Genomic DNA, 18,753 nt, shown 5'->3' with positions numbered 1-18,753 from the left:
CAACTCTAGTCTCGCTGAGAGCCCTGAGGGGAGGGCCATGGCCCAGAACGACCGAGGTTAAAAACAGTGCGAGACCAGAGTCGCTAAAGTCGGGGAGATACGTACAAGCACAGCCAGGTGGGACAAGACCCTCTGGTCCACCCAGTCCTGATACCTTGTCTATTACCAAACATACACTCCCCGCCCCACCCAAAAGTACGGGATGTTCTAGGACCCCCCGCCAATGCCGCTTGGACACTAAAAACTAGATTAGGAGATCGCTCTGGCCCTGAATTCTATACGTTGACCACACTCTTTGGGCAAGTTGATGTCCATCCCAGCCAGAAACAGGTTCCAGCTCTGGCTTGAAGGAACTCCAACACTCAGTGTCCGCCACACAAGCAGAGCTCCGCAATTTCTCCTGGGGAAGAAGCACCTCCTTGACTTCTAGCTCTTGCCTTGTCCAATTTAGAATTGTGACCGCCCCCTCCCAAGCCCCGATCACCCCCTGCTTTGGAATAAACGGTCAACTGGAACACAACCTCGTCATCGTCTCATGAACCCCGATCAGATCTCCCCTAAGTCTACCCTTCTCTAAAGCGTAGAATCTCAGATCTTTTGGCCGGCCTCAACAATTAAGGTTTCATTACCTGCTCCGGCCCCAAGCTCCCGCCATTGGTTGGCCGACGTGTCCATCCTCCCGGGGGCCCCGCCTTCCCACAGTCAACCGGAAAGGTGGGATTGGGGGATATGGGGAGAAGGTGGGTAGGTGGGATTGGGGGATATGGGGAGAAGGTGGGTAGGTGGGATTGGGGGATATGGGGAGAAGGTGGGTAGGTGGGATTGAGGGATATGGGGAGAAGGTGGGTAGGTGGGATTGAGGGATATGGGGAGAAGGTGGGTAGGTGGGATTGAGGGATATGGGGAGAAGGTGGGTAGGTGGGATTGGGGGATATGGGGAGAAGGTGGGTAGGTGGGATTGGGGGATATGGGGAGAAGGTGGGTAGGTGGGATTGAGGGATATGGGGAGAAGGTGGGTAGGTGGGATTGAGGGATGTGGGGAGAAGGTGGGTAGGTGGGATTGAGGAATATGGGGAGAAGGTGGGTAGGTGGGATTGAGGGATATGGGGAGAAGGTGGGTAGGTGGGATTGAGGGATATGGGCAGAAGGTGGGTAGGTGGGATTGAGGGATATGGGGAGAAGGTGGGTAGGTGGGATTGAGGGATATGGGGAGAAGGTGGGTAGGTGGGATTGAGGGATATGGGGAGAAGGTGGGTAGGTGGGATTGAGGGATATGGGGAGAAGGTGAGTCGGTGGGGTTGGGGGATATGGGGAGAAGGTGGGTAGGTGGGATTGAGGGATATGGGGAGAAGGTGGGTAGGTGGGGTTGGGGGATATGGGGAGAAGGTGGGTAGGTGGGTTTGAGGAATATGGAGAGAAGGTGGGTAGGTGGGATTGAGGGATATGGGGATAAGGTGAGTCGGTGGGATTGAGGGATATGGAGAGAAGGTGAGTCGGTGGGTTTGAGGGATATGGGGAGAAGGTGGGTAGGTGGGATTGAGGGATATCAGAAAGTGTTCAAAGAGATCCACTCTATTTTAACGCCCCTATGATTTACTGCTGGCCGTTGCTCACAGGAGTGTCCTGGAGATGAATCTGCGATTGCCGGAGACTCCAGAGCAATCCTAAAGGATTGGCCACCATAAGGTGAGAGCAGGACGTTGGAACTGAAAGGAATTTTAAAGGGTGCAGGAACAGAGAGACCTGGGGGTGTGTGTGCACAAATCTTTGAAGGTGGCAGGACAAGTTGAGAAGGCCGTTAAAAAAGCATAGGGGATCCTGGGCTTTATTAATCGAGGCATAGAGCACAAAAGCAAGGGAGTTATGCTAAACCTTTATAAAACACTGGTTCGGCCTCAACTGGGGGGTTGTGTCCATTTCTGGGCAGCGCACTTTAGGAAGGATGTGACGGCCTTGGAGAGGGTGCGGAGGAGATTTACCAGAATGGTTCCAGGGATGAGGGACCTCAGTTATGTGGAGAGACTGGAGAACGTGGGAATGTTCTCCTCAGAGCAGAGAAGTTTAAGGGCAGATGTAACAGAGGGATTCAAAATTAGACTGCAGTACAAATTGTCCCGAGCACTCACCTCCCATTGGTCGAGCCCCGAGTGGGTATGCAGTGCCAGCACCGAAAGCTGAAACAATAACATAGAACCAGTGTTCATAAAGAAAAGCCTCTCATCGAAGGAATCAGTCCATTCAGTCCCAGAGTAAACCAGCCCATGATCGGGGAGAAGGTCCATGGGCTGTGGGAGGAGATTAAATGGGTGGGGAGAGTCCATGATAGGGGAGAGTGTCCATGGGCTGTGGGAGGAGATTAAATGGGTGGGGAGAGTCCATGATAGGGGAGAGTGTCCATGGGCTGTGGGAGGAGATTAAATGGGTGGGGAGAGTCCATGATAGGGGAGAGTGTAGATGGGCTGTGGGAGGAGATTAAATGGGTGGGGAGAGTCCATGATAGGGGAGAGTGTCCATGGGCTGTGGGAGGAGATTAAATGGGTGGGGAGAGTCCATGATAGGGGAGAGTGTACATGGGCTGTGGGGGGAGATTAAATGGGTGGGGAGAGCCCATGATAGGGGAGAGTGTCCATGGGCTGTGGGAGGAGATTAAATGGGTGGGGAGAGTCCATGATAGGGGAGAGTGTCCATGGGCTGTGGGAGGAGATTAAATGGGTGGGGAGAGTCCATGATAGGGGAGAGTGCACATGGGCTGTTGGAGGAGATTAAATGGGTGGGGAGAGTCCATGATAGGGGGGAGTGTCCATGGGGCTGTGGGAGGAGATTAAATGGGTGGGGAGAGTCCATGATAGGGGAGAGTGTCCATGGGCTGTGGGAGGAGATTAAATGGGTGGGGAGAGTCCATGATAGGGGAGAGTGTACATGGGCTGTGGGAGGAGATTAAATGGGTGGGGAGAGTCCATGATAGGGGAGAGTGTACATGGGCTGTGGGAGGAGATTAAATGGGTGGGGAGAGTCCATGATAGGGGAGAGTGCACATGGGCTGTTGGAGGAGATTAAATGGGTGGGGAGAGTCCATGACAGGGGAGAGTGTACATGGGCTGTGGGAGGAGATTAAATGGGTGGGGAGAGTCCATGATAGGGGAGAGTGTCCATGGGCCTCTTTTTCCACTTTCTCCCTTTACCCTCATTGACCTGCGCCTCAATTGCCGACTGGAGTAAGAGAAAGACATTGAGAGCTAATGTTTTTTGCGAACTCACCTGCCGGTTTCGGGCCTTTTCCAGCCATCCCCAACCCTCCTCTGCGTAATCCTTGGCCAGGTCCTAAGGGAAGAAGAGAGAGGGGGTTTGGTGGAGCGTTTGAGGGTTGTGACCCCGGGCTTGGATCTCCTGAACTGGTAGACATTGGTCAGACACTGAGCTTCACAGCTTGGCTCAGAGCTCTGCCCTGTTCGTTATTATTTACTCTCAGGTTGCGGGCGTCGCTGGCGAGGCCGGCATTTATTGTCCATCCCTTCATCGCCCCCTTGAGAAGGTGGTGGTGAGCCGCCTTCTTGAACCACCTGTGCTGAGTGAGGCCGATTTCAGGCCTCCCTGGACCTCTCGCTCCCTCGCTCTGATTTGGAGAATTCCCTTCGCTGTCCCATCCTTCAACTACATTTTTATTATTCGTTCATGGGATGTGGGCGTCGCTGGCGAGGCCGGCATTTATTGCCCATCCCTAATTGCCCCTTGAGAAGGTGGTGGTGAGCCGCCTTCTTGAACCGCTGCAGTCCGTGTGGTGAAGGTTCTCCCACAGTGCTGTTAGGAAGGGAGTTCCAGGATTTTGACCCAGCGACGATGAAGGAACGGCCGATATATTTCCAAGTCGGGATGGTGTGTGACTCGGAGGGGAACGTGCAGGTGGTGTTGTTCCCATGTGCCTGCTGCCCTTGTCCTTCTAGGTGGTAGAGGTCGCGGGTTTGGGAGGTGCTGTCGAAGAAGCCTTGGCGAGTTTCTGCAGTGCATCCTGTGGATGGTCCACACTGCAGCCACTGTGCGCCGGTGATGAAGGGAGTGAATGTTTAGGGTGGTGGATGGGGTGCCAATCAAGCGGGCTGCTTTGTCCTGGATGGTGTCCAGCTTCTTGAGTATTGTTGGAGCTGCACTCATCCAGGCAAGTGGAGAGTATTCCATCACACTCCTGACTTGTGCCTTGTAGATGGTGGAAAGGCTTTGGGGAGTCAGGAGGTGAGTCACTCGCCGCAGAATACCCAGCCTCTGACCTGCTCTCGTAGACAGTATTTATATGGCTGGTCCAGTTAAGATTCTGGTCAATGGTGACCCCCAGGATGTTGATGGTGGGGGATTCGGCGATGGTAATGCCGTTGAATGTCAAGGGGAGGTGGTTAGACTCTCTGTTGTTGGAGATGGTCATTGCCTGGCACTTGCCTGGCGCGAATGTTACTTGCCACTTATCAGCCCAAGCCTGGATGTTGTCCAGGTCTTGCTGCATGCGGGCTCGGACTGCTTCATTATCTGAGGGGTTGCGAATGGAACTGAGCACTGTGCAATCATCAGCGAACATCCCTGTTTCTGACCTTATGATGGAGGGAAGGTCATTGATGAAGCAGCTGAAGATGGTTGGGCCTTGGACACTGCCCTGAGGAGCTCCTGCAGCAATGTCCTGGGGCTGAGATGATTGGCCTCCAACAACCACTCCCATCTTCCTTTGTGCTAGGTATGACTCCAGCCACTACGTATTCTTGTAAATCCACATCGAGGAGAGTGTAAGGGCCGAAAAAAAGGTTGAAGAGGCTGGAAATTATGGGAGATTGGGTTTCAACTCAATCCCAAGACTGACACCCAGTCCCCCCAATTGCTTCTTTCGATGTAAACGTCTCACCAAGAATCCGAAAGGCACTTGGCTTCAGACAGCAAAACATTAATGGGCAATAAAGTACCCTCCTCGTTAACTGTTCTTTAGAGACACATCATTCTGTAAATCAGTTCCCTCTTTAATGCCAAACACATCTCCGAAACAACTCAGTTGCATAAAAACCAATTTGCACTGAGACCTGGGGTGGTCCCTCTAACCTCTCTCTCACGCTCCTGTATCTGGGGAGGTCCCTCTAACCCTTCTCTCTCACTCCTGTATCTAGGGAGGTCCCTCTAACCACCTGTCCCACACTCCTGTATCTGGGGAGGTCTCTCTAACCACCTGTCCCACACTCCTGTATCTGGTGGGTCTCTCTAACACCCTCTCTCACACTCCTGCATCTGGGGAGGTCCCTCCAACCCCTCCCTCAAACTCCTGTATCTGGGGAGGTCCCTCCAACTCCTCTCTCTCACACTCCTTTATCTGGGGAGGTACCTCTAGCCCCTCTCTCACACTCCTGTATCTGGGGAGGTCCCTCCAACCCCTCTCTCAAACTCCTGTATCTGGGGAGGTCCCTCTAACCCCCTCTCTCAAACTCCTGTATCTGGGGAGGTCCCTCTAACCCCCTCTCTCACACTCCTGTATCTGGGGAGGTCCCTCTAACTCCTCTCTCTCACACTCCTTTATCTGGGGAGGTACCTCTAGCCCCCTCTCTCTCACACTCCTGTATCTGGGGAGGTCCCTCTAACCCCTCTCTCACACTCCTGTATCTGGGGAGGTCCCTCTAACCCCTCTCTCACACTCCTATATCAGGGGAGGTCCCTCTAACCCCTCTCTCACACTTCTGTATCTGGGGAGGTCCCTCTAACCCCCTCTCTCACACTCCTGTATCAGGGGAGGTCCCTCTAACCCCTCTCTCACACTCCTGTATCTGGGGAGGTCCCTCTAACCCCTCTCTCTCACACTCCTGTATCTGGGGAGGTCTCTCTAACCCACTCTCTCACACTCCTGTATCTGGAGAGGTCCCTCTAACCCACTCTCTCTCACACTCCTGTATCTGAGGCAGATCTTGAGCCCAGGTTTGGCTGATCACTTACCCATTCGGTAGCCGTTCTGGAGTCCGTATGGTCCCAGCCCTGGAGCAAGAGATCACAAGAGACTCATTAGTTCATCAAAACACCGCCTTCCCATCCTTTCCCCCCTACCTCCCCCTCCTCATACCCAACCTGTTCCCCCTTCCCTCATTTCACAGACCAGAATAGAATCGTAGAAAGGTTTACAGCACGGAAGGAGGCCATTTGGCCCATCGAGTCCGTGCCGGCTCTCTCTGCGAGAGCAATCCAGCCAGTCCAATTCCCCCCGCCCTTTCCCCGTAGCCCCTGCACATTTTTTCCCTTCAAGTACTTATCCAGTTGCCTTTTGAAGGCCATGATTGAATCTGCCTCCACCACCCCCTCGGGCAGTGCATTCCAGATCCTCACCACTCGCTGGGTAAAAAAGTTTCTCCTCATCTCACCTTTGGTTCTTTGGCCAATCACCTTAAATCTGTGTCCTCTGGTCCTTGACCCTTCCACCAATGGGAACAGTTTCTCTCTATCTACTCTGTCTGGACCCTTCTTGATTTTGAACACCTCGATCAAATCTCCTCGCAACCGTCTCTGTTCCAAGGAGAACAACCCCAGCTTCTCCAGTCTGTCCACGGAACTAAAGTCCCTCATCCCTGGAATCATTCTGGTAAATCTCTTCTGCACCCTCTCTAAGGCCTTCATTTAGGTGTCCCCTCCAAAGAAGCAGCTTAATCCATCCCAATCTCAGTCCCCAAACTTCTGTGTTCTCTGCTTTATTCGTCTGGCTTTGCTGTCTCTCTCTTGCTTTCAATACTCTCTCTCTCTCTCTCTCCGACAGTGAGAGAGAGAATGAGAGGGGAGAGGGGGGTGCAGACAGAAAACGAGAGGAGCGGAAGAGGAGAGAGAGAGTGAGACAAAGAAAGAAGAGAGGCAGAGAAACAGAGAGATAAAATCAGGTGGAGAGAAGAGGCAGGCAGATAGGGAAAAAAAGAGGGAAAGAGCAGAGAGAAGGAAAGAGGCATTTATTGCCCATCCCTAATTGCCCTTGAGAAGGTGGTGGTGAGCCGCCTTCTTGAACCGCTGCAGTCCGTGTGGTGAAGGTTCTCCCACAGTGCTGTTAGGAAGGGAGTTCCAGGATTTTGACCCAGCGACGATGAAGGAACGGCCGATATATTTCCAAGTCGGGATGGTGTGTGACTCGGAGGGGAACGTGCAGGTGGTGTTGTTCCCATGTGCCTGCTGCCCTTGTCCTTCTAGGTGGTAGAGGTCGCGGGTTTGGGAGGTGCTGTCGAAGAAGCCTTGGCGAGTTGCTGCAGTGCATCCTGTGGATGGTCCACACTGCAGCCACTGTGCGCCGGTGATGAAGGGAGTGAATGTTTAGGGTGGTGGATGGGGTGCCAATCAAGCGGGCTGCTTTGTCCTGGATGGTGTCGAGCTTCTTGAGTGTTGTTGGAGCTGCACTCATCCAGGCAAGTGGAGAGTATTCCATCACACTCCTGACTTGTGCCTTGTAGATGGTGGAAAGGCTTTGGGGAGTCAGGAGGTGAGTCACTCGCCGCAGAATACCCAGCCTCTGACCTGCTCTTGTCGCCACAGTATTTATATGGCTGGTCCAGTTAAATTTCTGGTCAATGGTGACCCCCAGGATGTTGATGGTGGGGGATTCGGCGATGGTAATGCCGTTGAATGTCAAGGGGAGGTGGTTAGACCCTCTCTTGTTGGAGATGGTCATTGCCTGGCACTTATCTGGCGCGAATGTTACTTGCCACTTATCAGCCCAAGCCTGGATGTTGTCCAGGTCTTGCTGCATGCGGGCTCGGACTGCTTCATTATCTGAGGGGTTGCGAATGGAACTGAGCACTGTGCAATCATCAGCGAACATCCCTGTTTCTGACCTTATGATGGAGGGAAGGTCATTGATGAAGCAGCTGAAGATGGTTGGGCCCAGGACACTGCCCTGAGGAACTCCTGCAGCAATGTCCTGGGGCTGAGATGATTGGCAATGTAACAGGTTAATTGAAACACAGCCCTTGGGCACATCTGCCCATTAGTGGTGGAAGTACTTTGGAGGTGTGCCGAGGCAGGATCTCACGAGTGACGAGGGATTTTGTTGAAGTCGATCCTGTCAGCAATCAGATTGCAACAGTGTGTGCACAGACCAGATGGCAGCCTGAGCAGACCTTTGCAGGGAAAGGCAGAGATGCCATTTCCATTGAAGTTGCAAGTCCGCAATCTATTCGAAACCCCCCCCCCCAGCCACGTGGCAAAACCTTGATTTAATTTGCAGCAGCCCAAACCCAGAGCAGGGGCCCGAGAGAAGCCCGACAGGGGATACACACCGAAGGCTTTTCTGGGTTTGGAATCTGCCTGTTGCAATCCATTTCCCATTCCGATTCCTGGGAACAGAAAAAGGAGAGGATGTGGGAACTTATCCCTGCAATTCCGAGTGTGTACTGAGGGCTGCAATACGGAGAACAGGATAGATCCTGGGTTAGACCACACCTGGAGCACTGTGCACAGTTCTGGTCTCCATATACCTTGGTTAGACCACACCTGGAGCACTGTGCACAGTTCTAGTCTCCATATACCTCGGTTAGACCACACTTGGAGCACTGTGCACAGTTCTGGTCTCCATATACCACGGTTAGACCACACTTGGAGCACTGTGCACAGTTCTGGTCTCCATGTACCTTGGTTAGATCACACTTGGAGCACTGTGCACAGTTCTGGTCTCCATGTACCTTGGTTAGACCACACTTGGAGCACTGGGCACAGTTCTGGTCTCCATATACCTTGGTTAGACCACACTTGGAGCACTGTGCACAGTTCTGGTCTCCATATACCTTGGTTAGACCACACTTGGAGCACTGTGCACAGTTCTGGTCTCCATATACCTTGGTTAGACCACACTTTGAGCACTGTGCACAGTTCTGGTCTCCATATACCTTGGTTAGACCACACTTTGAGCACTCTCTCTCACACACTCCTGTATCTGGGGAGGTCCCTCTAACCCCCTCTCACACACTCCTGTATCTGGGGAGGTCCCTCTAACCCCTTTGTCTCGCGGTTTCTCTTGAAACACGAACTCTCCAATTGAATGGTCCATCCCTTACCTCACCTCGACAGCTCGACTACCAGGTCACTGACCCTGATCTAGCCCCCTTACCTTTGGCGCCAATTTGAGGTGCCCCTCCATCCGGCTGGATCCCAGCACCTGCGAAGAGAATGATCCCAGGAACATGCTCAGGAACTGATGAAGAAAGTCGGTGAGGAGCATAACGGGGGAATGTTCGGCTGAGGTGTTAATGATATCAGTGGTTCCATCTCTCAATCATCTTCATTCATAATTCCATCCACCCTCCTCCCAGTTATAATCTCATTCATAATTCCATCCATCCTCCTCCCAGTTATAATCTCATTCATAATTCCACCATCCTCCCCCCAGTTATAATCTCATTCATAATTCCATCCATCCTCCTCCCAGTTATAATCTCATTCATAATTCCACCATCCTCCCAGTTATAATCTCATTCATAATTCCATCCATCCTCCTCCCAGTTATAATCTCATTCATAATTCCATCCATCCTCCTCCCAGTTATAATCTCATTCATAATTCCACCATCCTCCCAGTTATAATCTCATTCATAATTCCATCCATCCTCCTCCCAGTTATAATCTCATTCATAATTCCATCCATCCTCCTCCCAGTTATAATCTCATTCATAATTCCATCCATCCTCCTCCCAGTTATAATCTTCATTCATAATTCCATCCATCCCCCCAGTTATAATCTCATTCATAATTCCATCCATCCTCCCAGTTATAATCTTCATTCATAATTCCATCCATCCTCCTCCCAGTTATAATCTCATTCATAATTCCATCCATCCTCCTCCCAGTTATAATCTCATTCATAATTCCATCCATCCTCCCAGTTATAATCTTCATTCATAATTCCATCCATCCCCCCAGTTATAATCTCATTCATAATTCCATCCATCCATCCTCCCAGTTATAATCTTCATTCATAATTCCATCCATCCTCCTCCCAGTTATAATCTTCATTCATAATTCCATCCATCCTCCTCCCAGTTATAATCTCATTCATAATTCCATCCTCCTCCCAGTTATAATCTCATTCATAATTCCATCCTCCTCCCAGTTATAATCTCATTCATAATTCCATCCTCCTCCCAGTTATAATCTCATTCATAATTCCATCCATCCTCCTCCCAGTTATAATCTTCATTCATAATTCCATCCATCCTCCTCCCAGTTATAATCTCATTCATAATTCCATCCATCCTCCTCCCAGTTATAATCTCATTCATAATTCCATCCATCCTCCTCCCAGTTATAATCTCATTCATAATTCCATCCATCCATCCTCCCAGTTATAATCTCATTCATAATTCCATCCATCCTCCCAGTTATAATCTCATTCATAATTCCATCCATCCTCCTCCCAGTTATAATCTCATTCATAATTCCATCCATCCTCCCAGTTATAATCTTCATTCATAATTCCATCCATCCTCCCCCCAGTTATAATCTCATTCATAATTCCATCCATCCCCCCAGTTATAATCTTCATTCATAATTCCATCCATCCTCCTCCCAGTTATAATCTTCATTCATAATTCCATCCATCCTCCTCCCAGTTATAATCTCATTCATAATTCCACCCATCCATCCTCCCAGTTATAATCTCATTCATAATTCCATCCATCCTCCTCCCAGTTATAATCTTCATTCATAATTCCATCCATCCTCCTCCCAGTTATAATCTCATTCATAATTCCACCCGTCCTCCCCCCAGTTATAATCTCATTCATAATTCCACCCATCCTCCTCCCAGTTATAATCTCATTCATAATTCCACCCATCCTCCTCCCAGTTATAATCTCATTCATAATTCCACCCATCCTCCTCCCAGTTATAATCTCATTCATAATTCCACCCATCCTCCTCCCAGTTATAATCTCATTCATAATTCCATCCATCCATCCCCCCAGTTATAATCTCATTCATAATTCCATCCATCCTCCTCCCAGTTATAATCTCATTCATAATTCCATCCATCCTCCTCCCAGTTATAATCTCATTCATAATTCCATCCATCCTCCTCCCAGTTATAATCTCATTCATAATTCCACCATCCTCCTCCCAGTTATAATCTCATTCATAATTCCATCCACCCCTCCTCCCAGTTATAATCTCATTCATAATTCCATCCCTCCTCCTCCCAGTTATAATCTCATTCATAATTCCATCCCTCCTCCTCCCAGTTATAATCTCATTCATAATTCCACCCATCCTCCTCCCAGTTATAATCTCATTCATAATTCCATCCATCCTCCTCCCAGTTATAATCTCATTCATAATTCCATCCATCCTCCTCCCAGTTATAATCTCATTCATAATTCCATCCATCCTCCCAGTTATAATCTCATTCATAATTCCATCCCTCCTCCTCCCAGTTATAATCTCATTCATAATTCCATCCATCCTCCTCCCAGTTATAATCTCATTCATAATTCCACCCGTCCTCCCCCCAGTTATAATCTCATTCATAATTCCATCCATCCTCCCCCCAGTTATAATCTCATTCATAATTCCACCCATCCTCCTCCCAGTTATAATCTCATTCATAATTCCATCCATCCTCCTCCCAGTTATAATCTCATTCATAATTCCATCCATCCTCCTCCCAGTTATAATCTCATTCATAATTCCATCCATCCTCCTCCCAGTTATAATCTCATTCATAATTCCATCCATCCTCCTCCCAGTTATAATCTCATTCATAATTCCATCCATCCTCCTCCCAGTTATAATCTCATTCATAATTCCATCCACCCATCCTCCTCCCAGTTATAATCTCATTCATAATTCCATCCACCCATCCTCCTCCCAGTTATAATCTCATTCATAATTCCATCCCTCCTCCTCCCAGTTATAATCTCATTCATAATTCCATCAATCCTCCTCCCAGTTATAATCTCATTCATAATTCCACCCATCCTCCTCCCAGTTATAATCTCATTCATAATTCCACCATCCTCCCCCCAGTTATAATCTCATTCATAATTCCACCCCTCCTCCCAGTTATAATCTCATTCATAATTCCATCCATCCTCCTCCCAGTTATAATCTCATTAATAATTCCATCCATCCTCCTCCCAGTTATAATCTTCATTCATAATTCCACCCCTCCTCCCAGTTATAATCTCATTCATAATTCCATCCATCCTCCTCCCAGTTATAATCTCATTCATAATTCCATCCATCCTCCTCCCAGTTATAATCTCATTCATAATTCCATCCATCCCCCCAGTTATAATCTCATTCATAATTCCACCCTCCTCCTCCCAGTTATAATCTTCATTCATAATTCCATCCATCCTCCCCCCAGTTATAATCTCATTCATAATTCCATCCATCCCCCCAGTTATAATCTCATTCATAATTCCATCCATCCTCCTCCCAGTTATAATCTCATTCATAATTCCATCCATCCCCCCAGTTATAATCTCATTCATAATTCCATCCATCCCCCCAGTTATAATCTCATTCATAATTCCATCCATCCTCCTCCCAGTTATAATCTCATTCATAATTCCATCCATCCTCCTCCCAGTTATAATCTCATTCATAATTCCATCCATCCTCCCCCCAGTTATAATCTCATTCATAATTCCATCCATCCCCCCAGTTATAATCTCATTCATAATTCCATCCATCCTCCTCCCAGTTATAATCTCATTCATAATTCCATCCATCCTCCTCCCAGTTATAATCTCATTCATAATTCCACCCGTCCTCCCAGTTATAACTTTATGTCCAAATAAAGAACTCAGGATAACGCCACCAAAAATATTCCATTGGCTGCTGTGCGCTTTGGGACGTCCCGGGAATGGAAGCTCCTTCTATCCCATTTCGATCGTGCCTTTCAGCGCCTCAGGACGTCTTTGAAGCTCATCGCAGCCTCTGGAGTTATTTCGGTGGCGTAGTCACGCTGGTAATGTCGAGGGCGGGCACCGGGAGTGTCGGCCTGGATTGTGAGCCGGAAGATCTCGGGTGGGTTCTCGAAACCACACCCTCGGACTCACGGGAGGGGAGAGATCGATGGAGGTCGACCCTTACCTGATCATCTCAATCAATCATTGACGCCTATTTGCCGATGAATTAATTCAGCCCAAATATATCTTTGCTGCCACAACTTCAACATAAAACTTAATTTTCAAAGAAGAACAAAGCAAAAGACAACACAGAAGCCTTATCAAATTATTGAGGTGGACACACCATGATCCATTAGACCCTGGTCAGACCCCATCGGGAGGGACTGCCTTCAGTTCTGGGCACCGCAACCGAGGAAGGATATATTGGCCTTGGAGGGGGTGCAGAGCAGATTCCGTAAAGGGGGCTTAAAGGGTTAAATTACGAGGAGAGGTTGCCCAGATTGGCTTGTGTTCCCTCGAGTTTGGAAGATTAAGGGGTGGGGGGAGATCTAATTGAGATGTTTAAGATAAGTGAAGGGTTTGATAGGGTAGATGGAGAGAGAAACTACTTCACCTGGTGGGGGAGAGTCCAGAACAAGGTCGGGGTGGTGGTAACCTTAAAATTAGAGCCAGGCCGTTCAGGGGGTGAAGTCAGGAAGCATTTCTCCACACAAAGGGGAGGGGGAATCTGGAACTCTCTCCCCCCCGGAAAAGACTGTGGACGCTGGGGGGACAATTGGAGATGAGATCGATGGATTTCCGTTGGGTATCGAGAGATATGGAGCAAAGACGGGAAGATGGATTTGAGAGACAGGTCGGCCGTGATCTGACTGAAGGGCGGAACAGGCACGAGGGGCTGAATGGCCTCCTCCTGCTCCCAATGTTCTTAAGGCTCAGTGGGGCCTCGCCTTTCAACAGGTGACGCTGAAAGGTCACGGGGTAAAGGTGTGAAAAGGTCAGGCCAACCTGGCAGCCATTTTCCAAGAAGCTCAATTGGGTAACCTGGCAACTGTTGCCAGGTTAACCTGATGACCAGGCCCGCATCCTTCCTAACACTGAAAGGCCATGAGCCGAGGACCGGCAGACATTCTGAGGTTCTGTATCCTTACCTCGCCCCATAGAGGGAAGGAACATACGGCCAAGGGCTCCATTGCCATGGGGCTTCAAACCTGTGGAGGAAAAGGAGACACAAAATAAGACACGGCCATGTTAACAGAAAGAGGGAAGCCAGTGCCCTCTATCACAGTCCAGTGCCGTCTATCACTGTCCAGTGCCCTCTATCACTGCCCAGTGCCCTCTATCACTGTCTATACCAAAACTGTCCAGTGCCCTCTATCACTGTCCAGTGCCTACTATCACTGCCCAGTGCCCTCTATCACTGCCTGAACCAATGCTGTCCAGTTCCCTCTATCACTGTCTATACCAATACTGTCCAGTGCCCTCTATCACTGCCTGTACCAATACTGCCCAGTGCCCTCTATCACTACCTGTACCAATACTGCCCAGTGCCCTCTATCACTGCCTGTACCAATACTGTCCAGTGCCCTCTATCACTGCCCAGTGCCCCCATCACTGTCTATACTCATACTGCCCAGTGCCCTCTATCACTGTCCAGTGCCCTCTATCACTGCCTGTACCAATACTGCCCAGTGCCCTCTATCACTGCCTGTACCAATACTGTCCAGTGCCCTCTATCACTGCCCAGTGCCCCCAACACGGTCTATACCCATACTGCCCAGTGCCCTCTATCACTGTCCAGTGCCCTCTATCACTGCCTGTACCAATACTGTCCAGTGCCCTCTATCACTGCCTGTACCAATACTGCCCAGTGCCCTCTATCACTGCCTGTACCAATACTGTCCAGTGCCCTCTATCACTGCCTGTACCAATACTGCCCAGTGCCCTCTATCACTGCCCGTACCAATACTGCCCAGTGCCCTCTATCAATGTCTGTACCAATACTGTCCAGTGCCCTCTATCACTGCCTGTGACCAACACTGTCCAGTGCCCTCTATCACTGTCTGTACCAATACTGTCCAGTGCCCTCTATCACTGCCTGTACCAATACTGCCCAGTGCCCTCTATCACTGCCTGTACCAATACTGTCCAGTGCTCTCTATCACTGCCTGTGACCAACACTGTCCAGTGCCCTCTATCACTGTCTGTACCAATACAGTCCAGTGCCCTGAATCAATGCCTGTACCAATACTGCCCAGTGCCCTCTATCACTGTCTGTACCAATACTGCCCAGTGCCCTCTATCACTGTCCATACCAATACTGTCAAGTGCCCTCTATCACTGTCTGTACCAATACTGCCCAGTGCCCTCAATCACTGTCTGTACCAATGCTGCCCAGTGCCCTCTATCACTGTCCATACCAATACTGCCCAGTGTCATCTATCACTGCCTGTACCAATACTGTCCAGTGACCTCTATCACTGCCTGTACCAATACTGCCCAGCGACCTCTATCACTGCCTGTACCAATACTGTCTAGTGCACTCTATCACTGCCTGTACCAATACTGCCCAGTGCCCTCTATCACTGTCTGTACCAATACTGCCCAGTGCCCTCTATCAGTGCCTGCACCAATACTGTCCAGTGCCCTCTATCATTGCCTGTACCAATACTGTCCAGTGCCCTCTATCACTGCCTGTACCAATACTGCCCAGTGCCCTCTATCACTGCCTGTACCAAGACTGTCCAGTGCCCTCTATCACTGTCTGTACCAATACTGTCCAGTGCCCTCTATCACTGCCTGTACCAATGCTGCCCAGTGCCCTCTATCACTGCCTGTACCAATACTGCCCACTGCCCACTATCACTGCCTGTACCAATACTGCCCAGTGCCCTCTATCACTGTCTGTACCACTACTGCCCAGTGCCCTCTATCACTTCCTGTACCAATACTGTCCAGTGCCCTCTATCACTGTCTGTACCAATACTGCCCAGTGCCCTCTATCACTGTCTGTACCAATACTGCCCAGTGCCTTCTATCACTGTCTGTACCAACACTGCCCAGTGCCGTCTATCACTGCCTGTACCAATGCTGCCCAGTGCCCTCTATCACTGCCTGTACCAATACTGCCCACTGCCCACTATCACTGCCTGTACCAATACTGCCCAGTGCCCTCTATCACTGTCTGTACCACTACTGCCCAGTGCCCTCTATCACTGTCTGTACCAATACTGCCCAGTGCCCTCTATCGCTGTCTGTACCAATACTGCCCAGTGCCCTCTATCACTGTCTGTACCAATGCTGCCCAGTGCCCTCTATCACTGCCTGTACCAATGCTGCCCAGTGCCCTCTTTCACTGCCTGTACCAATACTGCCCACTGCCCACTATCACTGCCTGTACCAATACTGCCCAGTGCCCTCTATCACTGTCTGTACCAATACTGCCCAGTGCCCTCTATCACTGCCCGTACCAATACTGCCCAGTGCCCTCTATCACTGTCTGTACCAATGCTGCCCAGTGCCCTCTATCACTGCCTGTACCAATACTGCCCACTGCCCACGATCACTGCCTGTACCAATACTGCCCAGTGCCCTCTATCACTGTCTGTACCAATACTGTCCAGTGCCCACGATCACTGTCTATACCAATACTGACCAGTGCCCTCTATCACTGCCTGTACCAATACTGTCCAGTGCCCTCTATCACTGTCTGTACCAATACAGTCCAGTGCCCTGTATCAATGCCTGTACCAATACTGCCCAGTGCCCTCTATCACTGTCTATACCAATACTGTCCAGTGCCCTCTATCACTGTCTGTACCAATACTGTCCAGTGCCCTCAATCACTGTCTGTACCAATGCTGCCCAGTGCCCTCTATCACTGTCCATACCAATACTGCCCAGTGCCATCTATCACTGCCTGTACCAATACTGCCCAGTGCCCTCTATCACTGTCTGTACCAATACTGCCCAGTGCCCTCTATCACTGTCCATACCAATACTGGCCAGTGCCATCTATCACTGCCTGTACCAATACTGCCCAGTGCCCTCTATCGCTGTCTGTACCAATACTGTCTAGTGCACTCTATCACTGCCTGTACCAATACTGCCCAGTGCCCTCTATCACTGTCTGTACCAATACTACCCACTGCCCTCTATCACTGCCTGTACCAATACTGCCCAGTGCCCTCTATCACTGTCTGTACCAATACTACCCACTGCCCTCTATCACTGCCTGTACCAATACTGCCCAGTGCCCTCTATCACTGTCTGTACCAATACTGCCCACTGCCCACTATCACTGCCTGTACCAATACTGCCCAGTGCACTCTATCACTGCCTGTACCAATACTGCCCACTGCCCTCTATCACTGTCTGTACCAATACTACCCACTGCCCTCTATCACTGCCTGTACCAATACTGTCCAGTGCCCTCTATCACTGTCTGTACCAATTCTGCCCAGTGCCCTCTATCAGTGCCTGCACCAATACTGTCCAGTGCCCTCTATCATTGCCTGTACGAATACTGTCCAGTGCCCTCTATCACTTCCGGTACCAATACTGTCCAGTGCCCTCAATCACTGTCTGTACCAATGCTGCCCAGTGCCCTCTATCACTGTCCATACCAATACTGCCCAGTGCCATCTATCACTGCCTGTACCAATACTGCCCAGTGCCCTCTATCACTGTTTGTACCAATACTGCCCAGTGCCCTCTATCACTGTCCATACCAATACTGGCCAGTGCCATCTATCACTGCCTGTACCAATACTGCCCAGTGCCCTCTATCGCTGTCTGTACCAATACTGTCTAGTGCACTCTATCACTGCCTGTACCAATACTGCCCAGTGCCCTCTATCACTGTCTGTACCAATACTACCCACTGCCCTCTATCACTGCCTGTACCAATACTGCCCAGTGCCCTCTATCACTGTCTGTACCAATACTACCCACTGCCCTCTATCACTGCCTGTACCAATACTGCCCAGTGCCCTCTATCACTGTCTGTACCAATACTGCCCACTGCCCACTATCACTGCCTGTACCAATACTGCACAGTGCACTCTATCACTGCCTGTACCAATACTGCCCACTGCCCTCTATCACTGTCTGTACCAATACTACCCACTGCCCTCTATCACTGCCTGTACCAATACTGTCCAGTGCCCTCTATCACTGTCTGTACCAATTCTGCCCAGTGCCCTCTATCAGTGCCTGCACCAATACTGTCCAGTGCCCTCTATCATTGCCTGTACCAATACTGTCCAGTGCCCTCTATCACTTCCGGTACCAATACTGCCCAGTGCCCTCTATCACTGTCTGTACCAACACTGCCAAGTGCCCTCTATCACTGTCTGTACCAATACTGCCCAGTACCCTCTATCACTGCCTGTACCAATACTGCCCAGTGCCCTCCATCACTGCCTGTACCAATACTGCCCAGTGCCCTCTATGACTGCCTCTACCAATACTGCCCAGTGCCCTCTATCACTGCCTGTACCATTACTGACCAGTGCCCTCTATCACTGCCTGTACCAATACTGCCCAGTGCCCTCTATCACTGCCTGTACCAATACTGCCCAGTGCCCTCTATCACTGTCTATATCAATACTGTCCAGTACCCTCTATCACTGTCTATACCAATACTGCCCAGTGCCCTCTATCACTGCCTGTACCAATACTGCCCAGTGCTCTCTATCACTGCCTGTACCAATACTGTCCAGTGCCCTCTATCACTGCCTGTACCAATACTGTCCAGTGCCCTCTATCACTGTCTGTACCAATACTGTCCAGTGCTCTCTATCACTGCCTGTACCAATACTGTCCAGTGCCCTCTATCACTGCCTGTACCAATACTGCCCAGTGCCCTC

At 50.1% G+C, this 18,753-nt stretch overlaps 1 protein-coding gene across 1 annotated transcript in view; it reads right to left on the bottom strand.

Annotated features, from left to right (window-relative positions):
* LOC137313774 (pupal cuticle protein Edg-91-like) overlaps positions 1-18,753 on the bottom strand; it is a gene marked incomplete at its 3' end in the record, with an annotated part of 96,374 nt that overhangs the window by 37,195 nt on the left and 40,426 nt on the right. The window contains exons 2-6 of the mRNA XM_067979565.1: positions 14,035-14,094; positions 9,089-9,136; positions 5,953-5,991; positions 3,259-3,321; positions 2,127-2,174 (exon numbers count right to left, since the gene is read on the bottom strand). Coding sequence (XP_067835666.1) covers positions 2,127-2,174; positions 3,259-3,321; positions 5,953-5,991; positions 9,089-9,136; positions 14,035-14,094 — 258 coding nt within the window. The remainder of the gene's footprint in view (positions 1-2,126; positions 2,175-3,258; positions 3,322-5,952; positions 5,992-9,088; positions 9,137-14,034; positions 14,095-18,753) is intronic.

This window comes from Heptranchias perlo, unplaced genomic scaffold, assembly GCF_035084215.1.
Source record: "Heptranchias perlo isolate sHepPer1 unplaced genomic scaffold, sHepPer1.hap1 HAP1_SCAFFOLD_480, whole genome shotgun sequence".
Lineage (NCBI taxonomy): Eukaryota > Metazoa > Chordata > Chondrichthyes > Hexanchiformes > Hexanchidae > Heptranchias > Heptranchias perlo.
Note: the sequence above shows the minus strand (reverse complement) of the source record. Positions and strands in the feature narration are given on the sequence as shown.